This window comes from Brienomyrus brachyistius, chromosome 1, assembly GCF_023856365.1.
Source record: "Brienomyrus brachyistius isolate T26 chromosome 1, BBRACH_0.4, whole genome shotgun sequence".
Classification (NCBI taxonomy): Eukaryota; Metazoa; Chordata; class Actinopteri; order Osteoglossiformes; family Mormyridae; genus Brienomyrus; species Brienomyrus brachyistius.
In genome coordinates, this window is record NC_064533.1 from 11030041 (window position 1) to 11048329 (window position 18289).

General features: G+C 43.2%; 2 protein-coding genes and 1 long non-coding RNA gene across 10 annotated transcripts in view; 2 read left to right on the forward strand and 1 right to left on the reverse strand.

Moving 5' to 3' along the window:
• Positions 1-930: 930 nt before the first annotated feature.
• LOC125732190 (uncharacterized) lies at positions 931-17708 on the reverse strand. 6 transcript variants are annotated; one of them, XM_049005940.1, is made up of 9 exons: positions 10517-10620; positions 9095-9291; positions 6189-6334; positions 4154-4285; positions 3555-3585; positions 3299-3346; positions 3104-3127; positions 2651-2717; positions 931-2257 (listed from the first exon to the last, which is right to left on the reverse strand). In XM_049005940.1, exons 2-9 carry the CDS (start codon positions 9210-9212, stop codon positions 2161-2163), a joined length of 663 nt encoding a protein of 220 aa, XP_048861897.1. In that variant the 5' UTR covers positions 9213-9291; positions 10517-10620; the 3' UTR covers positions 931-2160. The 6 variants fall into 6 exon arrangements, with proteins under 6 accessions (XP_048861897.1, XP_048861896.1, XP_048861899.1 ...); XM_049005939.1 differs by having other exon boundaries at positions 3104-3130; XM_049005942.1 differs by lacking the exons at positions 9095-9291; positions 10517-10620 and adding an exon at positions 17346-17708 and having other exon boundaries at positions 3104-3130.
• On the forward strand, positions 13804-15519 carry LOC125732296 (uncharacterized). The gene is made up of 3 exons (XR_007391713.1): positions 13804-13884; positions 14366-14646; positions 15113-15519. It is a non-coding gene; the product is annotated as an uncharacterized LOC125732296 (long non-coding RNA).
• uhrf1bp1l (UHRF1 binding protein 1-like) overlaps positions 16897-18289 on the forward strand; it is a 30350-nt gene continuing 28957 nt past the window's right edge. For 2 of the 3 annotated variants that reach the window (XM_049005932.1, XM_049005933.1), the window contains exon 1: positions 16898-17251. In XM_049005932.1, the coding sequence (XP_048861889.1) occupies positions 17208-17251 (44 nt within the window). In that variant the 5' untranslated portion in view covers positions 16898-17207. Of the gene's footprint in view, positions 17252-18289 lie in introns of all 3 variants that reach the window. The other variant, XM_049005931.1, reaches the window with a different exon arrangement.

An 18289-nucleotide genomic window follows, 5' to 3' on the forward strand; every position in this document is an offset into this window, starting at 1 on the left:
ATGGGCTCCGCTGTTGGCCATAGCGTCCCTGTCACTGCACTGGGCCATTGAGATCCACACTGACCACAGGATGGGCTCCGCTGTTGGCCATAGTGTCCCTTTCACTGCACTGGTGCATTGGGATCCACACAGACCACAAGGTATGGCCAACAGATTAGCCCACCAGCACCAGCACGAGGGCTCATTACGCAATCAGCCTCTGTCTCATTGGCGTGTGCTTCCAGAACATGATGGAAGCCTGTCAGGATGGTGTGTAAGGCATTGTGGTGGACACAGGCACCCTGAAGGTGGTGACGTTGCCCTGCCCTGCCCAGGCAGCAGAGCACATGAGCAAGGTGAATGCCTGGCTGTGGGCCTTAAAGGAGAGGCTGGTGGAGGATCATCTGGAGGAGTTGCATGGCGTTATAGCGTGACACAAAGGATTCACATGCAGTAATGTGAGGGGCAGCTGCCGCTGCGGAGGGGCTTCACATCTTACCAAGCACCTGTGAACCGACATAAGCAGCATCAAGCAGAGGATGCAAGAGCTCACCCTGCAGTTCCTGCAGCCGGGGCACTGTGTTCCATAATGAGTAATATCCATCCATCCATTTTCCAAACCGCTCATCCTACTGGGTCGCGGGGGGTCCGGAGCCTATCCCGGAAGCAATGGGCACGAGGCAGGGAACAACCCTGGATGGGGGGCCAGCCCATCTCAGGGCGCACTCACACACCATTCACTCACACATGCACACCTACGGGCAATTTAGCAACTCCAATTAGCCTCAGCATGTTTTTGAACTGTGGGGGGAAACCAGAGTACCCAGTGGAAACCCCATGACGACATGGGGAGAACACACATGTGACCCAGGCGGAGACTCAAACCCGGGTCCCAGAGGTGTGAGGTGACAGTGCTAACCACTGCACCACCATGCCGCCCCCATAATGAGTAATAATGATTTAATAATGATGTAAGTAATTTGCTCTTACGGCTGCACTTGTCTTGCCATTTGCAGAACTGCAAGTTCATATGGACCTGAAGATGAGGGCTATTCAAAATTCTCACTAAAAACTTTTTATTAACTTTGCTTTTTGTTTCCAGGGCTGAGGAAGTGACTAACTCTGGCTAGGGCTGCTTCCTGTGTGTTTAAGACAAACAGAAATGTCTCCTATTCTCAGAGATAGTTAATTTCACTGAAAAAAAAATCAGTTGAACAAGCATAAGAATGCAATATATTCTACACAATATTGGGAAAATAACAGGATGCACTGTTTTTTGTTTATACTGGCTTTGTTATCTGTGTTCAGTGCAGGTGTCTGTCCTGTGTTCAGCATCTCATGTTCAGTTTGTTAGAAACAAGTCAGTCTGGAGCAAAACAAACAAATCCCTCCTATTTAAAGCCTGATTTGTGTTTCGCAAGCACTACAGGGGAAACAGACTATTTTACTGTAGCAAACAGAACACTGCACACATATTAACATTTATTTAGAAGCTGATTTTGAGCAAACTGGCTTACAAGCAGAGGGCCTTGCGAAAGAGTCCAAGAGTACTATCACTGACCACAGGATGACCACAGCAACCTTCTGATGACAGGCACAGGGCCACACACCACTCAGCATATTGAAGTTCTGCATGTTTGGAAGGGCAGGGCCTGTAATATTTTTAGGTGTCTTGGGCTGCATCATGGCTGTGGCATGTTGTCACAGTGTGTCTGTTTGATCCTGTGCAGTTTGAGAGCATCTTGGGTGTGCTGGGGAGGCTGGAGGCCGGGAGGGTGCAGTTTCAGGTGGAGAAGCTGGAGGTGGATGTGGAGGGCAGTATTGATGTGGATGTATGTGAGGAAGATGTTGGCAAGTGGATTCGCAACCAGCTAGCAGGAAGCATTTAGCGGGCGCCAGCCTTAAAAGGCTCATCAAAGCATAATATACAGGAGGTAGATAGGGCATGGTGGAGCACAACCAAGCTGGCGGAGGCTGACTGTTAGCTAGCAGCATGCTTCTCGGTCTTGGAGGATGAACATCCAGTTGCTGGAGATGGTGACCTTCACCTCCAACCTGAAGCCCAAGATGGCTGCCGTCCAGCAGGTCCTTGCTGTGCTGGAGCAGCTGCTGAGTGACCTGACCCTGCAAGTTGAACAGCTGGCCTGGGATTTGGGGCACAAGGATGAGGACGTTGTCCTGCTACAGGAAGCCATCGCCAGCCTCAGTGCCTCCCTGCAGCTGATCGCTCTGGGGCTCGACGACAGCCTCATTCCCGCAGGGACGCCTCACACGATGCCTGCAAGGTAAAGGGGGATCACAATGCAAACTTCAATGGTGATCAACAACATCATAAAGTCAAGTGCTACTGTTAAGAACATGTACAATAAAAGTTCTCGTATCCGGCAGCGTTGGGACTGAGGTTCTGCCAGATAACTGAATTGCCGGATAGTTGAATGTTATTCTTGAAATGTCGGATGAAGTTCATAGAACACAAGAGATCATGAGGGCACAATGACAGATCAAGTGGAAACTCCACTAAAGCACGTTGTTCTGTAGACATGGGCAGGTACTGGCATAAGTATCACAAATGCCGGTTTACATGTCGACATTCGCCCCCTGATTTTGCTATGGAATCCCTGAATGAGGTCATTACTGCTGTAGGTAATGGATTCATCTCTGCTGAACGTACCAGCATCCTACTGCCAGAACCAGGAGGATCACTGCTAATGCTCCTATTGACCCTCCAACAACAGCAGCTGTAGGACAAAGAACACGAGATTAACAGACGACTCATACAGAAAGAATTATACAGAACCACCTGCAGATAAACACAGACCTGCTGTTTGTCTAAATTCTGACACAAAAGAACCCCGACTAGCGCCTATGTTGTACATTGTGCTCATTCCTACCTTACAATAGATATTCAAATGTATGTAAGACTGGAACAATCTCATCGTCTTAACATCATTAACATCATTACTGAATGGAGATTCCAGAGTTTAACATTTCACTCTCCTGATCATCAAGTTTACTAAATGAATTCAGGTTAGTGTTAAATTGTGTAACAAAGCTATTAATCGCTGCCCTCGGGACAAGAACCATTTAGTGCTGTGTCTGAGGACGCCTCGATCTACTTACTCACCGGTGAATCCATGAGTTGTCGTCTCTTCTTGAACATCATCCAAGTTGCCGAGGGACACAGAGACAAATAAGGAAAAGATTTTGATACTGAAAGCTGGCGTGAAATTGCATAACAAGGGTATAAATGGCTGGGCTCAGGACAGGAACCATTTAGTGCTGCGTCTGAGGACGCCTCGATGGAGTTCCTCTTACTCACCAATGAATCCATGACTTGTCGTCTCTTCTTCTCCAGCATCCGAGCTGACTAGCGACACAGAGGGAAAAGTGGTCACTTTTAAAATGGAAATGATACAGCATACAAGTTCTTCTAATCGTAGAATTAGCCACAAATGCCACAAAAACGGCCATGTGTAACTCAGGCATTTATATGCAGAATGTGCCCCACACAACTGGGACTTCTGTGGCTGAGGTAACAGTAACACACACAAAAATACAGTGTGATGTTTGATTACCTAAAATTCTGAATCCGGGGAACAGACCGGCCTGAGGGAGAAAGTGAGATTCAGATGCGATAGGTATTTTCAATCAGTGCTGCTTAAACCTAAAATGAAATATTGAGTCATAACGTATTCAGACTAATGGACGAGTCTGAATCAACAGGCAGAAAATTTTTCTTTAAAAATCCCCATGTCCCCATATAGTAAGTAATGTCTTAGATTAAAAAAGATCAGCTTCCTTTCTGATATTTGCATAAAAACAACTTTATGTTTTGCATAGAGATTTCTGTTGTCATGAATTAAATGTTAAGTTTTGTTCACAAGTGGGTCATTTTCATCGTCTTGACATTCCCATAAAATCAGCTGTATTTACTATTATCATGTCACTGCTCAGGCAAATTGAAACACTGACATTGTCAACAACCAATACATGAACTCTTTCTAGCTCCAAATCATGACCCTGCAAGATTCCCAGTCTTTGCAAAATCATAGTCTGTGACTAAAGACACATTGTCTTTAGATGTGATATGTTGTCTGACTTTGGTCTTTAAAACATCTTTTTAGAATCTTCCCAAAGTCTTCAAGTGCATCGATATCATTTGTTTCAGTCAAACCTGGTCACATTGCAGCATCAGAGTAAGGTTGACACATTTCTTCATCCATATCTCTTGTGCTGTGAGGCGAAGCACAGGAGGACTGATGTCGGTGTCCCCCTTCGAGTAATACCCTACTGGAAGTGAATTATCCTGAAAAAAGAGAAGCTACAGATTTTTTTCTGTATGTGTCATATCAGACCATTGGGATTAAATAGTGTTTATTACATGCCATTACAGCCCCGGAAATGAGTTACCACCGCAGTACATCTAGTGTTATATACCATACCAGACAACTGCAGAGCCAAACAAACTTGGGTGAGGGTGAAGACTATCCCTACAGAACGTAACAATACTGTGATATTGCGCTGATACGCGGCCGAGTGATTTAAAACTGGGAACACCACCCCCGAAATCTTATCTCGCAGAAGTTGGATGTGCCGGTTCCTGCACAGACCAAACCCACACACCCAACTCTCGCGAGAGGGCTTTGCGTCAGAGTGAGCGGTGGTGAGCGTAACGGAGAGAGAGAGAAATACTCTCACTGGCTTTTTACAAGTCAGTGTTGTTTGGTGACATTTCGGGTTTTTCCAAACATGACGGAAGGCTTGACAGATCGAATGCAGTCTGGAAACTTCGTCGTGCTGCAATTATGTACACGGGGAGCACAACAAATCTAGGTTCTCACCTGAAGCGACGGCATGGGTGCAGGACTAAGCCCCATGTGCCGTGCACAGCACACACCATTAATTTGGCTGCAGAAAAATCCTTAAAGTAGATGAAATCATAAGGGTGAAATCATAAAATATAGAGAGAGGGAGTCTTTAGACCTGGGTGGTGAAGTGTTGCAGTGGGGGGGGGAGAAAGCAAATCGATCTACCTCAGACTTCAGCCTTGGCTAAGAGCTTGTTATGTATACCAGCAATGAGTGTTTCCCCTGAACGAGTTTTTAGCTCTGTGGGTAATATTGTTACTGCTGAGCGCAGTCTCCTTCATCCTGACCATGTGGATCAGCTGATAGTCCTTAAAAAAACATGAAACTACACCACTTGGGTTAAATATTAATTATGAGACAGGGACTGTTGTTAATTTCAGTAGTTCATCATCTTGGATTTGGAGAAAGGTGTAATGTGTACCTTTTGTCTTTTGTGTTTTTGTAACAGCTTATAGAAGATCCGCAGTTTAGGGTTCAACTCTTTAGTGAACTGAGTTGCATTCAGCACCTATGAAGAGCCACCAGAGGCTTGAGTTTGGGGAATCGTCGCATTGTACCTGTTAATTGTAAAGCAAACCGTAGGAATAAAGAAAGAAAATGTGTGCAAATACAAGTATATGCCTACAGTGAATGAACAACTGACAGTCCTTAGTGAAGGAAATTCTGGTTCTTTTTAGAGAGCCGGATGATTTGACTCAGTTCAGGAATAAGAGTCGGTTCCTTTGCTCTCAGATGGCTCTGAATGATCGGACCTAATGGTGCCCATGAACTACCCACAACACTTTACTGAGACCCCCCCCTCACTACTCAAATCACACAATATTTTTCTTGATCCCTACTGCATGTATGGAACATGCTATAGTGCTAGAGTATTATCATGTCTCAGACAAAGTAAGGTCACCACTGTTATTTAAAATCTTTATATAGTACCGTCGTGTTATCATTCTTCAGCTAGTATTCTGGTGAAAACATAAAAATATCCAGTCTTTTCCCATTAATATCAATCTAAATTAATAGAGTGTCACACTGTTAAAACGTGAGCTTTGGCTGGGGCACAGCAGATAAACAGCCCAGTCAAAGGAGACATTTACGCGGAAAATAAACATTTGTGACCCATCACCACGAAATGAGTCTTAAGTCGCACTGGTAGAAATACACCCATAAGACTCATTTCGTGGTGATGGGTCATTTAGCCCAAACAATGAATATAAGTTACAGATCTCACTATTATTTTCAACTAAACTAAGGCTAATAATATACACTGATCTAAGCCTTGAAGCGTGAGCAACCAAACGAGCAACTGTGGTTAAACTGCTGGACTGAAGGAGCCCAGACCCTCACCTGCTCTTCGCTGATCCATTCTTGATCACACAAGGTGATGTTCATCCCCACCATGGCTTCTGTTCGGATGCGATACCTGCCGCCGTCCCTCAGCAATGAGCAGTTCAGGTTTATGGTACGAATATCCGGCATACTATCAGACATACCTGCAAAAGGAGCATATTTTTTTAAGACCATGTATGAGTGAGGCTGGTGCATTGAGGTCAGGAACGTTGCTAGACATAAATCTTTACTGGGGCACATGTTTGCCATTACTTAAATTACATAATTTTTTTCTTGAATGCCTGCTGCATTTAAAAAATGTGCTATACAATGTACTATTTGTATACTTTTTATAGCCAACTATTACTACTACTGCCATACTGATGTTCCTCAGCAGGACACAGGAGTCAATAATGTCGAAGTCAAGTTGAAATCAAAGCAAGATCATCGGTATGATTTAAAGAACTTTAGTCTTGCCGTATTAACATTCCACAGTCCTGATTCTTGTTTCATGCACGAGTTGATACACAGGTTGCTGTGGGCGTGGCCACGGTGCACCGGGAAAAGAAACTATTAATGCACCATGTGTAATGTGGGCCATGGAGTATGATCTCAGACCACAAAGCTTGTATTCTAGGTTAAACTGCATTTCTTTGACATCGTGGATTAGAAAGAAAAAAAATTATTTTCCTGTTACTATCAATCTATATAAGAGCTTGTTAAAATGTCAGATTTTACTTTAGGGGACATCAGATTAATACTGGGGCACGTGCCCCAGTTAATAAAGGGGTATAGCAAAGCCCACGATCGAGGTTCTTATAAACACCAGGTTTACAGTTGTATCACCGTTGCACAATGCTTTCAGCTGACGCTAATTTCTGTAGAGTAATAGACATTAACTTTTATCGAGCACTTTCTTTGCTTAATCATTTTGTTTTCCTGCCAGGGGAACTAAGCGGGTCGTTGACATTCTGATGGTGATTGTAATAAACCGGCACTTTTTTGCAATGGATTTGGATAAATTATACCATTAATGCAGGGGCGGCATGGTGGTTCAGTGGTTAGCCCTGCTGCCTCACACCTCTGGGACCCGGGTTCGAGTCTCCGCCTGGGTTACATGTGTGTGGAGTTTGCATGTTCTCCCCATGTCGTCGTGGGGTTTTCTCTGGGTACTCTGGTTTCCCCCCCACAGTCCAAAAACATGCTGAGGCTAATTGGAGTTACTAAATTGCCCATAGGAGTGCATGGGTGTGTGAATGTGCCCTGCGATGGGCTGGCCCCCCATCCTGGGTTGTTCCCTGCCTCGTGCCCATTGCTTCCAGGATAGGCTCCGGACCCCCTGCGACCCAGTAGGATAAGCGGTTTGGAAAATGGATGGATGGATACCATTAATGCATTATTTTTCGTTTATAGGATATACAGTACTATGCAACAGTCTTACGCAATTACAGAAAATGATGTTTAAATGACCTTTGCGTTGCTGGAAAACTGTATGTCAGCCATAGTGTGACAACTTAGCCATATCAAAACCTCTCCTAAAATCACCACAATATCCAAGACATATACCTATGCATTTTTTTTTACTCAACCATTGCTCCCCGCCCACCTTAACAGCGGTATTTAGTCAGCCTAATTTCATCTAGTCAGCTCATTAGATTTCAGTTTCAGAGAAGAATGGAAAATTCTGCTCGTTTTATTGTGGTGTTGCACATGTCCTAATATTAAATTGTATTATTTTTGTTCTGAGCAAATATATACTTCACACGCTATGTGAATTATCTGTGAAATATACTCTGACACCGTGTCTTAATAACACATTAACAAATATTCTAAAATAGATTTCAAACAGATTTTGTGTAATTATACACATTAAAGAATAATAGCCTGTAGTATATAATATAGTAGCAAATTCAAAACGAAAACATACTCGGTAAATCAGCATATATATATATGCGCCGCAGCCTTCATGCAAGATGCTTGGTAAACGGCACAACTGCACAGATAACACTGGCACCGCCCGTTTCCCATGCCAATACACGTCAAATAGCTTTAACCTCCAAGGAAGGGTTGCCAACTCTCAGGCATCTGGCGTGACACTCACGCTTTCACACTTACGATCACGCAAGAAATCTTACGGCAAATATATGTTATTCCATTCTAAACCTAAAACTACCTACATCAAAAGCGTTGGGGTAGTTTACCCTACAGACTATTTATTAATATACTCTCACACTGTTAAAACGTGAGCTTTGGCTGGGGCACAGCAGATAAATAGCCCAGTCAAAGGAGACATTTACGCGGAAAATAGACATTTGCGACCCATCACCACGAAATGAGTCTTAAGTCGCACTGGTAGAAATACACCCATAAGACTCATTTCGTGGTGATGGGTCACATTTAGCCCAAACAATGAATATAAGTTACAGATCTCACTATTATTTTCAACTAGACCAAGATGAATAATATACATTGATCCATACAGAACTGCTTTGTCACTCCGACTATTATGAAATGAATGAGAAAACATTACTTATGTCACCTTTTATACTTTTTTAAAGTAAGACCACCCACAACTATAATAGCGATTAAAGTCTACGTATAAAATATATTTTTAAAATGTAAAATTTAAAATGGACACGATATGCTATTCCTCCCGAAACTTGGAAAAATGTAATACTGTGATATAATACGGCCACCGTCCAAAAGGGGGAAAATAACGTAATAATTTTTAGCTCATATCGTCCCCCCTACTTACTACCCAGATTAATAGCCTAATACTAGGAGCGGGCGATATGACCTAAAATTATTATCTCAGTATGGGATCCACTTTGTGGATGGTGACGTTATTATAGCACAGATTACTTTTTCTCTACATTTTGGGAGTCGGAGATAACAATACATCAGCTGTTGCTTCCATCTCTTACTAGTCTCGATGTATGGTGTAGCAGTATGGCGGGCCAAACTATTACAAGTGAAAAGCTTAGCCAAGGTAGAAACCATCCATCCAGCTTCCCTTCCCCACCCATCGCACGGTTGCGCCATCGAGTCCGGTCGAGCGCGCGCTTCCCAGCTGCCTTTCCCTATCCATTGCACAGCAGCGCTACGAAGTCAGCTCGCGGCCCTGTAGCACAGTCCGGTCACAGGAAAAAAATAAGTAGTAATCAATAATAACGAAACAAACCGTGGCCATCAAAGAGCTCACTTAAAGATAAATAATATCTTTATCAACTCAATTTTGCTTGGAGATTGTGTGGCACCCTGGGCATTTTAGGGGCTAAGATTATTTGCAGAATTATTATTGTGCTCCTTTCCGTTACCTTTCTGTTTATTATTTAAAGGTAACACTTCATTTGACAGGGCACGGATACTTTGTAATAGTTCGGTTACTGCTGAAGTACAAATCATGAACAAATATAGTCCCTACCTGACATAAAACTCGTGTTATTCATCGCTTGTTCCTCCGGTATTTCCCTCCGTAGTTCATACAATTAACAGATTAATCAATGATGAATTAACACGTGATCAGTATGTAAGACTTTGATGTTATTTCATACATACGTAATAGCATAATAGTATATTATTTGTGCCTTGTTAGGAAAAGTGCGAGGCACTGGGTCGCGTGCTACTTTCACTGCGCTGCCAGCTGGACGCTGCCTGGAGGGACACCCATGTTATTTTGGGGCGCGCTCCACTGGCGTGGATGATTGACATCTCGCTGGTTTTGCTCTGGTACGGGTTGCCTCTTCATATTCACGTACATGCGTGTTTTTAAGTGATGTAACGGGTCGTTTGCGTTTCCATCCTTTGCTATCAAGACACGGCGACAAAGTTTTATTTTTCTTTCCCAACCTCAAGTTTTTCCTCAAACTTGAGTAGTAGTAATATACCTTGTTTAAGTGGCTACTTCAGGCACGTCACCACACCTTAGTGTAGACATACGCCGACTTAACGAATACGTTTTGCTTTTTAATTTGCTACTGTATATAACTGGGTTATTTTTGTTTAATCTGTATAATTACACTAAATCTATTCGTTTTTAATTAGCTAACCCTATGGGAACCAACAGGGGTTCATGCTGAATTGGAAAACAAGCCAGGAAAAGCACAAAAGAATTGTACTAAATCGCCAAGCACAGGAGCTTTACAGTTTTGAAGTAGGTTAGGAAAACAGGTGTTGTAGTTTGTAGTGCTGAACCCCCAAAGCTACTTCATACATTTCTATGACTGCCCATTTACTTCCGCACAGTACTGAAAATAACGTGGAGATAAGTGCTGAGCAAACCTTCAAAACAAAATCCGAGCTCGAATTTTTCTTGAGCTATACTGAATTACGAAGAAATTACTTACACATCAAAATCCCATGCGCAAAAACAAAAATCAGTTCAATACGTTGCATCCCGGTGCTTCAGAGAAGACGGCTTATCATGCGCGGTTATATCAGAAAGCACAAGACAAATGGGCGGCACAAGAAACATGCCCGCAACACGCCCGCTACTGTAATCCAGTGACGCATGCCGCACTTCGCTCGTGCCGCTTGGGTCACTGCAGGAACGTACCTGCAATATTTTAGTAATGAAGAATGGTCGAATAGGAACCAGTGCCCACAAACATGAGCTCACAGAAACTGTGTTATTATCTGTTATAATCAACTGACAGGAACATGCAATTGGGGGGTGGGGGGGGGGGGTGCATCCTTATGCTTAAAGATATGCACCCTTTTCCAATCTACTTACACTGAAACTGAATCTGTGAATCACCCTGCTGGCACCCCCCCCACTGTATCTTTGTCTAGAACGATCATGTCATAAGTTCCTTGATAAATTTAGTTCCACTATGTGTATTATCTGAGCAAGCTGATGCACCCCCTCCACCCCTGCATGTTTCTCTCAGTTGATCTTCTCCTAATATGCTTCTTATAAATCTACTCAATAGACCAACATGAATAAACAGTGCAAACTTTGTAAGGTACTAACAACACAGTTACTGAGCCAGTTTCGTAAATATGAAACATGTAAGCTGCAGTAAAATGCATCCCCCTCGCGTGCTACACATGATATGGCATTAAGGTAAGACAGGGCAGGCGGCAACGAACTAACATCAATGACGGATTTGAGGAAACTAACTCGGACGCAGACTGAAATACACAAGACAAGCCGAAAATAACAGAAAACAGGCGATCACAATTGGGAATAAATACAGGGTAACCGGGGGGGGGGGGGGGGTTCACACAGGATCGGACGAGCAGGTCATGACAATTATTATTATTATTGTCACAAATTCTATTTTTATATTGTTGTTTTATATGTCTTTTAATAATAAACGACAGATAAAATATTTTGTTTGATATTTGCTTCATTACATATTACAGATTCATAACTGAATGACCTTTACACATTCCCGAGCCTTACCTAACTTACCTGGGACTGCTCTGTGTACAACGGTGCTTTCTGGTATGCGTCCTTATCTGCTTACAGCCCCAGCAGACACTGACAACGAACAGCAGTGTCCAGGTACACCAGTTCATCATCCATCCATCCATCCATCCATCCATCCATCCATCCATTCCAGATAATATTTCTTTCGGTTTGTCTAGTGATATTGGAACACTAAAGGTCATTAATTCCTCATTTTACACACTACAGATGTTAAGATTTTGTAAAATATTATTGCAAATGTCTTTGTTATAGGACATCCCAGGTTGATATAATGTAGCATAATAAACTCTGAGTTTGTCTCTGGGGTCAGTTAGAGAGATGCTTGGATCTTCTTGTTTTATGTGTAAGGAATTCAGCTCTGTGCCTTAGCAAAGAGCCGAGCGCCATACAGACCAATGTAATTGTCCTTTGCGTGTCTCCAGAGTATGTTATGTTTTGAAAATGTTCCAAATTATTTAAAGGTGCCTCTAGGTTCTCATGGAGAGTCTGGATTTGTTACAGTGAGTGGAAAAAGAAACTTTGATATCATCCCTTAGGATTCTGGGCTCATCAACTGATCCAGTGTATATATCCATAAATCATCTTTTTTTTTTTCCTCCGAGAGTGGAATAATTTCCATCCATCCATCCATTTTCCAAACCGCTTATCCTACTGGGTCGCAAGGGGTCCGGAGCCTATCCCGGAAGCAATGGGCACGAGGCAGGGAACAACCCAGGATGGGGGACCAGCCCATCGCAGGGCACACTCACATACCATTCACTCACACATGCACACCTATGGGCAATTTAGCAAGTGTAATGGGCCTCAGCATGTCTTTGGACTGTGGGGGGAAACCAAAATACCTGGAGGAAACCCCACGACAACATGGGGAGAACATGCAAACTCCACACACATGTAACCCAGACAGAGACTTGAACCTGGGTCCCAGAGGTGTGAGGCAACAGTGCTAACCACTGCACCACCATGCTGCCCCTGAGTGGAATAATATACATTGTTTTTTTAATAGGAGAGAGAAACACCAACGGATAGCTTTGTGTGGACCTAGAAGTATGAGTTTAGCTAAAACAACTCTATGTTCTGAGAGCAGGCAGGTGATCAAGTGCTGGAGGAAGAGCATTCATATCTGCAGTAATGATTTAAGCATAATCATGGATATCAGGTAGGATTTTAGTTATGTTGACAAAGAAATCTGGATCAAATTGAGAAGGACTATCTACAGAAATAAAAGCAACTTTACACACAGAAATAACAGAACAGTTTTATATAAGATATTCTGCCGTCCTCACTACTAAAATACCCTTGAGGAGTAAATGCCAGTAAATGCTTAGAAACAACAAGTACGCCCCAAGATTAATTATCAAAAGAGGCAGAGACAACAATGTGATGAATATTTGTTCTTTTTGAGATTAAAGTTTTGTATATTAGCAGTATTTACTGGTGGCTATGAAGTTTATGAAGACAAGCTGCTCGCTTAGTTGAGCCATTCAGTCCATTTGCATTCTGACTTGCAATCTGTAAGATTGTGATGTTATCTTATAAAAAGGTTTTATAGAAAGAGATTATTGCAAAATATTTGCAAAGCATCAGAGGCTCAGTTGTACATTCTGAAGGAGACATGATGAAAAAACTAACCTGCCCAGTAACTGGTTGCCACCAAAAGCCCCCCCCCAAAAAAAAAAGAAATGGGAAAAGAAATAGCGAATAAGACCAAAAATTTGAGCAATTAGATTTTACTGTAAAATCCCCAAACAATGGATCATGTGATACTGAGGAATCTCCCCCTTAACTGGAAGCTGATGAGTTCCAATTAAGCCAATGTCATTCTTTTACAAATTTATAAGTAATATTTTACCAATCTACAACATGGCATGGCCAGATTGTGGGTGTAGTTATGGATCACCCACTTTTTCTTTGGCGTTGAGGAAATACGCAGCTTCCTGGTGAGTCTTGAAGATATGTTGCTCAGGGTCGCGGGATAATTTCAGCTTAGCTGGTTAGATGACCGTCGCGAAGCTAAAAGATACTTTCTGATTATCTCATTGTGGTTATACTTCTTCCTTATTACTGTTTGGGGATTTCTGTCAGTTCTGTATCATGTGCAAGTAGCGAGGAGAGCAGATTGATACAGGAAGTAATTCAGGCAATCTGTAAAACGTTTTTGAGTCTGTGCTTTACATAGATTGCGCAAAGGCTGAGAAAATGAAGAACATATTTCAAACCTTGCTGGTGTCTGGTACATAATTTGAGAAACGCAAACTGTGTGGGAGGCCATTTTCTAAGGTTTGTTTTGGGCTTGCGGAAAAGCATCGTGTAGCTTAAAATGAAAGTGCTGTTGTTGGCAAAGAAAGTATGTCCTTACCTTCAAATTTCTGTGGCGAAGATCTTGTGGCTTCCAGAATTTTGTCATCTGCCTGGGACAGTTAGTTTCTTTTGGCAATAAACGTGCGAGTAATAGGTTTGCATGGTATTTGTGCTTTAGTTTAGCTCCCCATGAATGGAATCAAATCTGCTCTGTAATGAAGAAACTGTGTCTCGATGATTAGTCACTGTTTTTACATACTGGCTTCTAACATGATGGATAATGGCTCCCATGTATCAGCAAGAGGGTCGCTCCCTTTGATTGTTTGTACGACGCTGTGTGGCTGTGTGGTTTGGAAAGGAAATATCGCAAAACATTGAAATGAAGTGGGATGCGATTTGTGGGAAATCTCGTGAAAATAGCAAAGGATTGAAATGGCAGCAGTTTCTGTATCCTGGACAGCATGTTGCGGAGCTCAAGAAGCTGTCAGACGCCTGATGGGTTTGGTGTGAGAGAGCACTGAAGACTCCTCAGAGTATTCTGAAAGCTGTTTGGAAGATCCTTGATGACATCAATGAAAGCAATCCACCTAAGATGGCCCAAGGGGATGCAAAGATGTATAGAAATGTAATCAACTTCATATTTATTCTCTGATTGGAAATGACCATCCCAGTCTTCCACATCACTGTTCTAGCATTAGATTCTTTGCAGGAAGAAAGCTTGGACCATCCACTACCTACCAGGTAATTCATGGCATGCTTTGCACGTTGCAAACAATGAGGTCTGAGGAGAGGTTTCAGGAAACATTTGGAGGTGCATCAGAGGAGACAGAGAGCCTCAGCATTCCAATACTTACTGTATTGCCTGGTGAGGAGATGAAAGGGAAAGTGTAAGTGTGTTTCCAGCACAGCCCAAAACCGTCACAAGTGAGGGATCAGTTTGAGTCTGTGGAGGTATAGTTCAGGACTAGTGTGTACTACATATTCTTAGATACCATGGCTGAGGGGCTTAACAGGGAAGCAACGGTGGGAATCCCACTGACAATCATTCAGTCCTTCAACTCCTGGTGAAGATGATAAAAACCGGTGCAACACGGCCTGCGTCAGCAGCTTCTGTAGAGAGATTATTCTCAAAACAGCAGATGATCGAGAACAAACTGAGAATTCTCTGTCGAGAAGAGTGGCTTACTGACCTTCTCCTGTTTACCAGGAAGACATCCAGATAAACCATAGCGAGGTCATCAGAATCTTCCAAGATAAGGCACAGAGGAGGATGCTCCGGTAATGCAGGAGAACGATCTTACTCCCTTCACCAGATGGTCTGCCTGTTATCTGTCTGTCCTCCTGTGCTCTCAACCTTGATGATTTTCGTTGTGTTCTAGGGTCTCTCTCTCCCTCCCTCCCTCCTGGGCCCATCTCTCTCTTTCCTGGGCTCAGCATTGAGCATAATACCCATTTAAAAATATAGTTATTGCTTGTCTCTTCTCCTTTGTTGCATTCAGTCTCTCTCACTGTGCTTCACACCACAGACATGTCTCTCTTGCATTTTGCTATGTCTAGTGTCTGTTCATTTTCTTCTGTCTCCCTTGGGGTCCCTCATTTCAACTTTCCCCCCAGTGCATGAAAGTCCTCTCTGTTCATGTTGAAGTTGTGGATCGCTGTGTATTGCTAATGTCTCTTCATTACATGTTTGTTAGAAGTCACTGGTTCTTCTGTTTATTCGTTCTCTCAATACCGTTTTTAGTTTATGTCTTTGTTTGGGGTTCTAAACATCTCCTTCACTGCATTTTGAACTGGTACCTGTCGAATTTCCTACGGATGAAGACCATTGTCTCTTTGTGCATTTGTAATTTCTGCTGAGTCTGCTGAGTATTAAACATCTGCATGGGTGTATGAGTATTGAAATAAATATGTAAAAGGTGTGCTACTGTATTATATATTTTTGAAGAATATAACATTTTTTAATATAAATATAAAAAGGGGTACTCTCTTTTTCACTTGAGCACCTGTTCCTCAAAATTTCTGTGCAGAACCCAGATGTAACAAGTAAAGCTTGAAATATAATCCTACTGGGTCTCCACTTGACACATCTGGTGAAGAGCTGCATTATGGGAGTTGTAGTGATCGGGAGCAATCCTCAGTAGAGCATTTAACAGCCTCCCAGTGCATCTCAGTTGCTCCGATACAGCAGTTCTGTTTGTTTACAGATTACCAAACATGAAAGGGCCTTAGTCACTTTTTCGTCTTACACTAACAATATCATTGTTATTTTGAATTTCTTAATGTTCTATTTGCCATTTGTACATGTACAAATACATGTATATTCGATTCCAAAATTTCTGCAGCCCCCACCTGGATGATGTAATGGCAGCCATTCTGCACCAGTACACTCACCACACAGTAGCTAAGGTGGTGAAGGGGCAGGAGAAAATTCACCAATACAGGGAGTGATTAGGAGGTCAGATTTAAAAGGGCCACAACGGGCAATTTATCTAAGGCAACAGGGAACCAACCCTAGTCTTCTGAAAGATGCCGAGAGATCATTTATGACTTCAGAGAGTCTGGACCTCCATTACATCGCATCATTTTTACAGCACAGGGCTCCCACAGACTACAGGATAGGCAAACCTGTTAGTCTCACCTCTTCCGACAGCAGCCCAAGCGCTCCAGGTTAGTCTCCGATCTACATATATACTGGCTATGGCCATACCTGCTTAGCTTCAGATGGATTACCTAGTTCAAACTGCAGGTGGTTTGGCTGCTGACAAATCCCTACATTACCATACTTCATATAAGAATTAAAAAGAGAATAAGACACTTTTCTGAAAATTTATTTCAAAAGCTAATGCTTCACACTGCACAAAGTCATGAGGTCATTCTTAAATCTTTTAAGTGAAAAGTGCGTAATGTTTTGCATTGATAGCTGATATATTTCCCTTTTTCTAACTTTTTTTCTCACTGCAATTTTTTTAACTACAAAAAATCCCGTGTCGCAAAATTATGCGTATTAAATACGTGACGGAAGTGCGGAAGTCCATTTGGGACACCCTTCGTCACTCGCCCCGCCCCGCTTTGCCAGCGCTTCCATGAGCAGGGCCCCGTTTCCAGGTGATGTTGCGGTAAAGATGGACCCCGGTGTAACAGGGAATATGGTAGCGGGGGTACCCGTACCTGCGCTGTGTCGGGGTTAATCGCAGATCCCCTTTGTTCGTGGCAAGAGCTAAAAAGGGACAGTAAAGTCACAATCAAAATGTCTGGCTCCCGGAGAACTTAAAACTGCGCCTAGGAATACACGTTTTCTAATCATGGCCGGACTGATCAAGAAGCAGATCCTGAAACATCTCTCAAGGTCGGTATCCGTCGCCTGGTAAATGTCTGTAAGGATATGGGGACACCGAGTACGTGACGAGCGCCGATTTCAGGCAGTATGATTTAACACTTACTTAGCTGGTTGGCAGGAAAGCAGAAAATCCAGCGGGGCGAGTCGGCTGACTGGTAACCGTCCGTAATAGTAACGCTTTAAATTCTTTGTCCCTGGCGCTTCGACGCGATCTGCTTAGTCCTGCTTGTCGCCGACCCGGTCCGCTTTTGCCGGTCCGGGCCCGAATCTGCATTTCGGAGGATTCTTGCGGTGGCGCCGTACTTTAAGTTGTTTCGTAACTTCTTGGAGTGTGATAGCCAATGTCACGCTGCCGTGGGAATGAATCGCGTCCCTATCCGGTTAAAGCCGCGGCTTTCTGGTCGCCGAACCGGACAGGGCTGATGGTTTCCGTATGGGCTCGGGCTTGGCACTGGAATACCCCAGATCTCCCCCCATATTCCGCCCCCCGAATCAGTTGGAGCGCTTAGAGGTGACTTAGAGGAAGAGCGTCCTGTCATACAGCCGGTGCTGCTTCCTACGATCAGAATCTGCCTATAAAATAGAATTGATTCACTCAATAGGTGCTGGTTATCCATAGCGTATCTTTTTTATTTAATTTATCCAAGGGGGAGGATGACCCTACTTGGAAAGCCTGGTGTATTCCCATTGTCTTCACTGGGCCTGAATTATTTATTGATACATGACGCCAGGGGGAAAATCTGATGGACTGAACAGCTTCCTATTAATGTTTGGGCCGCGGATGGACGTCCCTCATGATGCTTGTTGATTTGATGAACTGAGTGTGCCTTGGATCACATTCATAAACTGGCAGCAAATTCTCAGAACGTCATAGGAACACTTAGGGCGTATAGTGTGTAATGGTTGGTGGTCTGACTATCATTAGGGGTCCTTGGTCTCAGCAAGGGTGAGAGCCCCTGCTCGCAGGACCTCCTGCGAAGGACTCCAAGTCACTTTTGCTCAGTTTCATTGTAGCTGTCATGAGGCGGTATTAAAGCATGCTAAACA

Excerpts from the sequence above, each read along its gene's own strand:
- LOC125732190 (XM_049005939.1), bottom strand. The coding sequence starts at position 9,212 with ATGGCGCAACCGTGCGATGGGTGGGGAAGGGAAGCTGGATGGATGGTT. Across the intron at positions 6,335-9,094 it reads TACACCATACATCGAGACTA|GTATGTCTGATAGTATGCCG; the intron begins GTAAGAGATGGA and ends CTCCTTTTGCAG. Across the intron at positions 3,131-3,298 it reads GACAAGTCATGGATTCATTG|AAGAGACGACAACTCATGGA; the intron begins GTGAGTAAGAGG and ends ATGATGTTCAAG.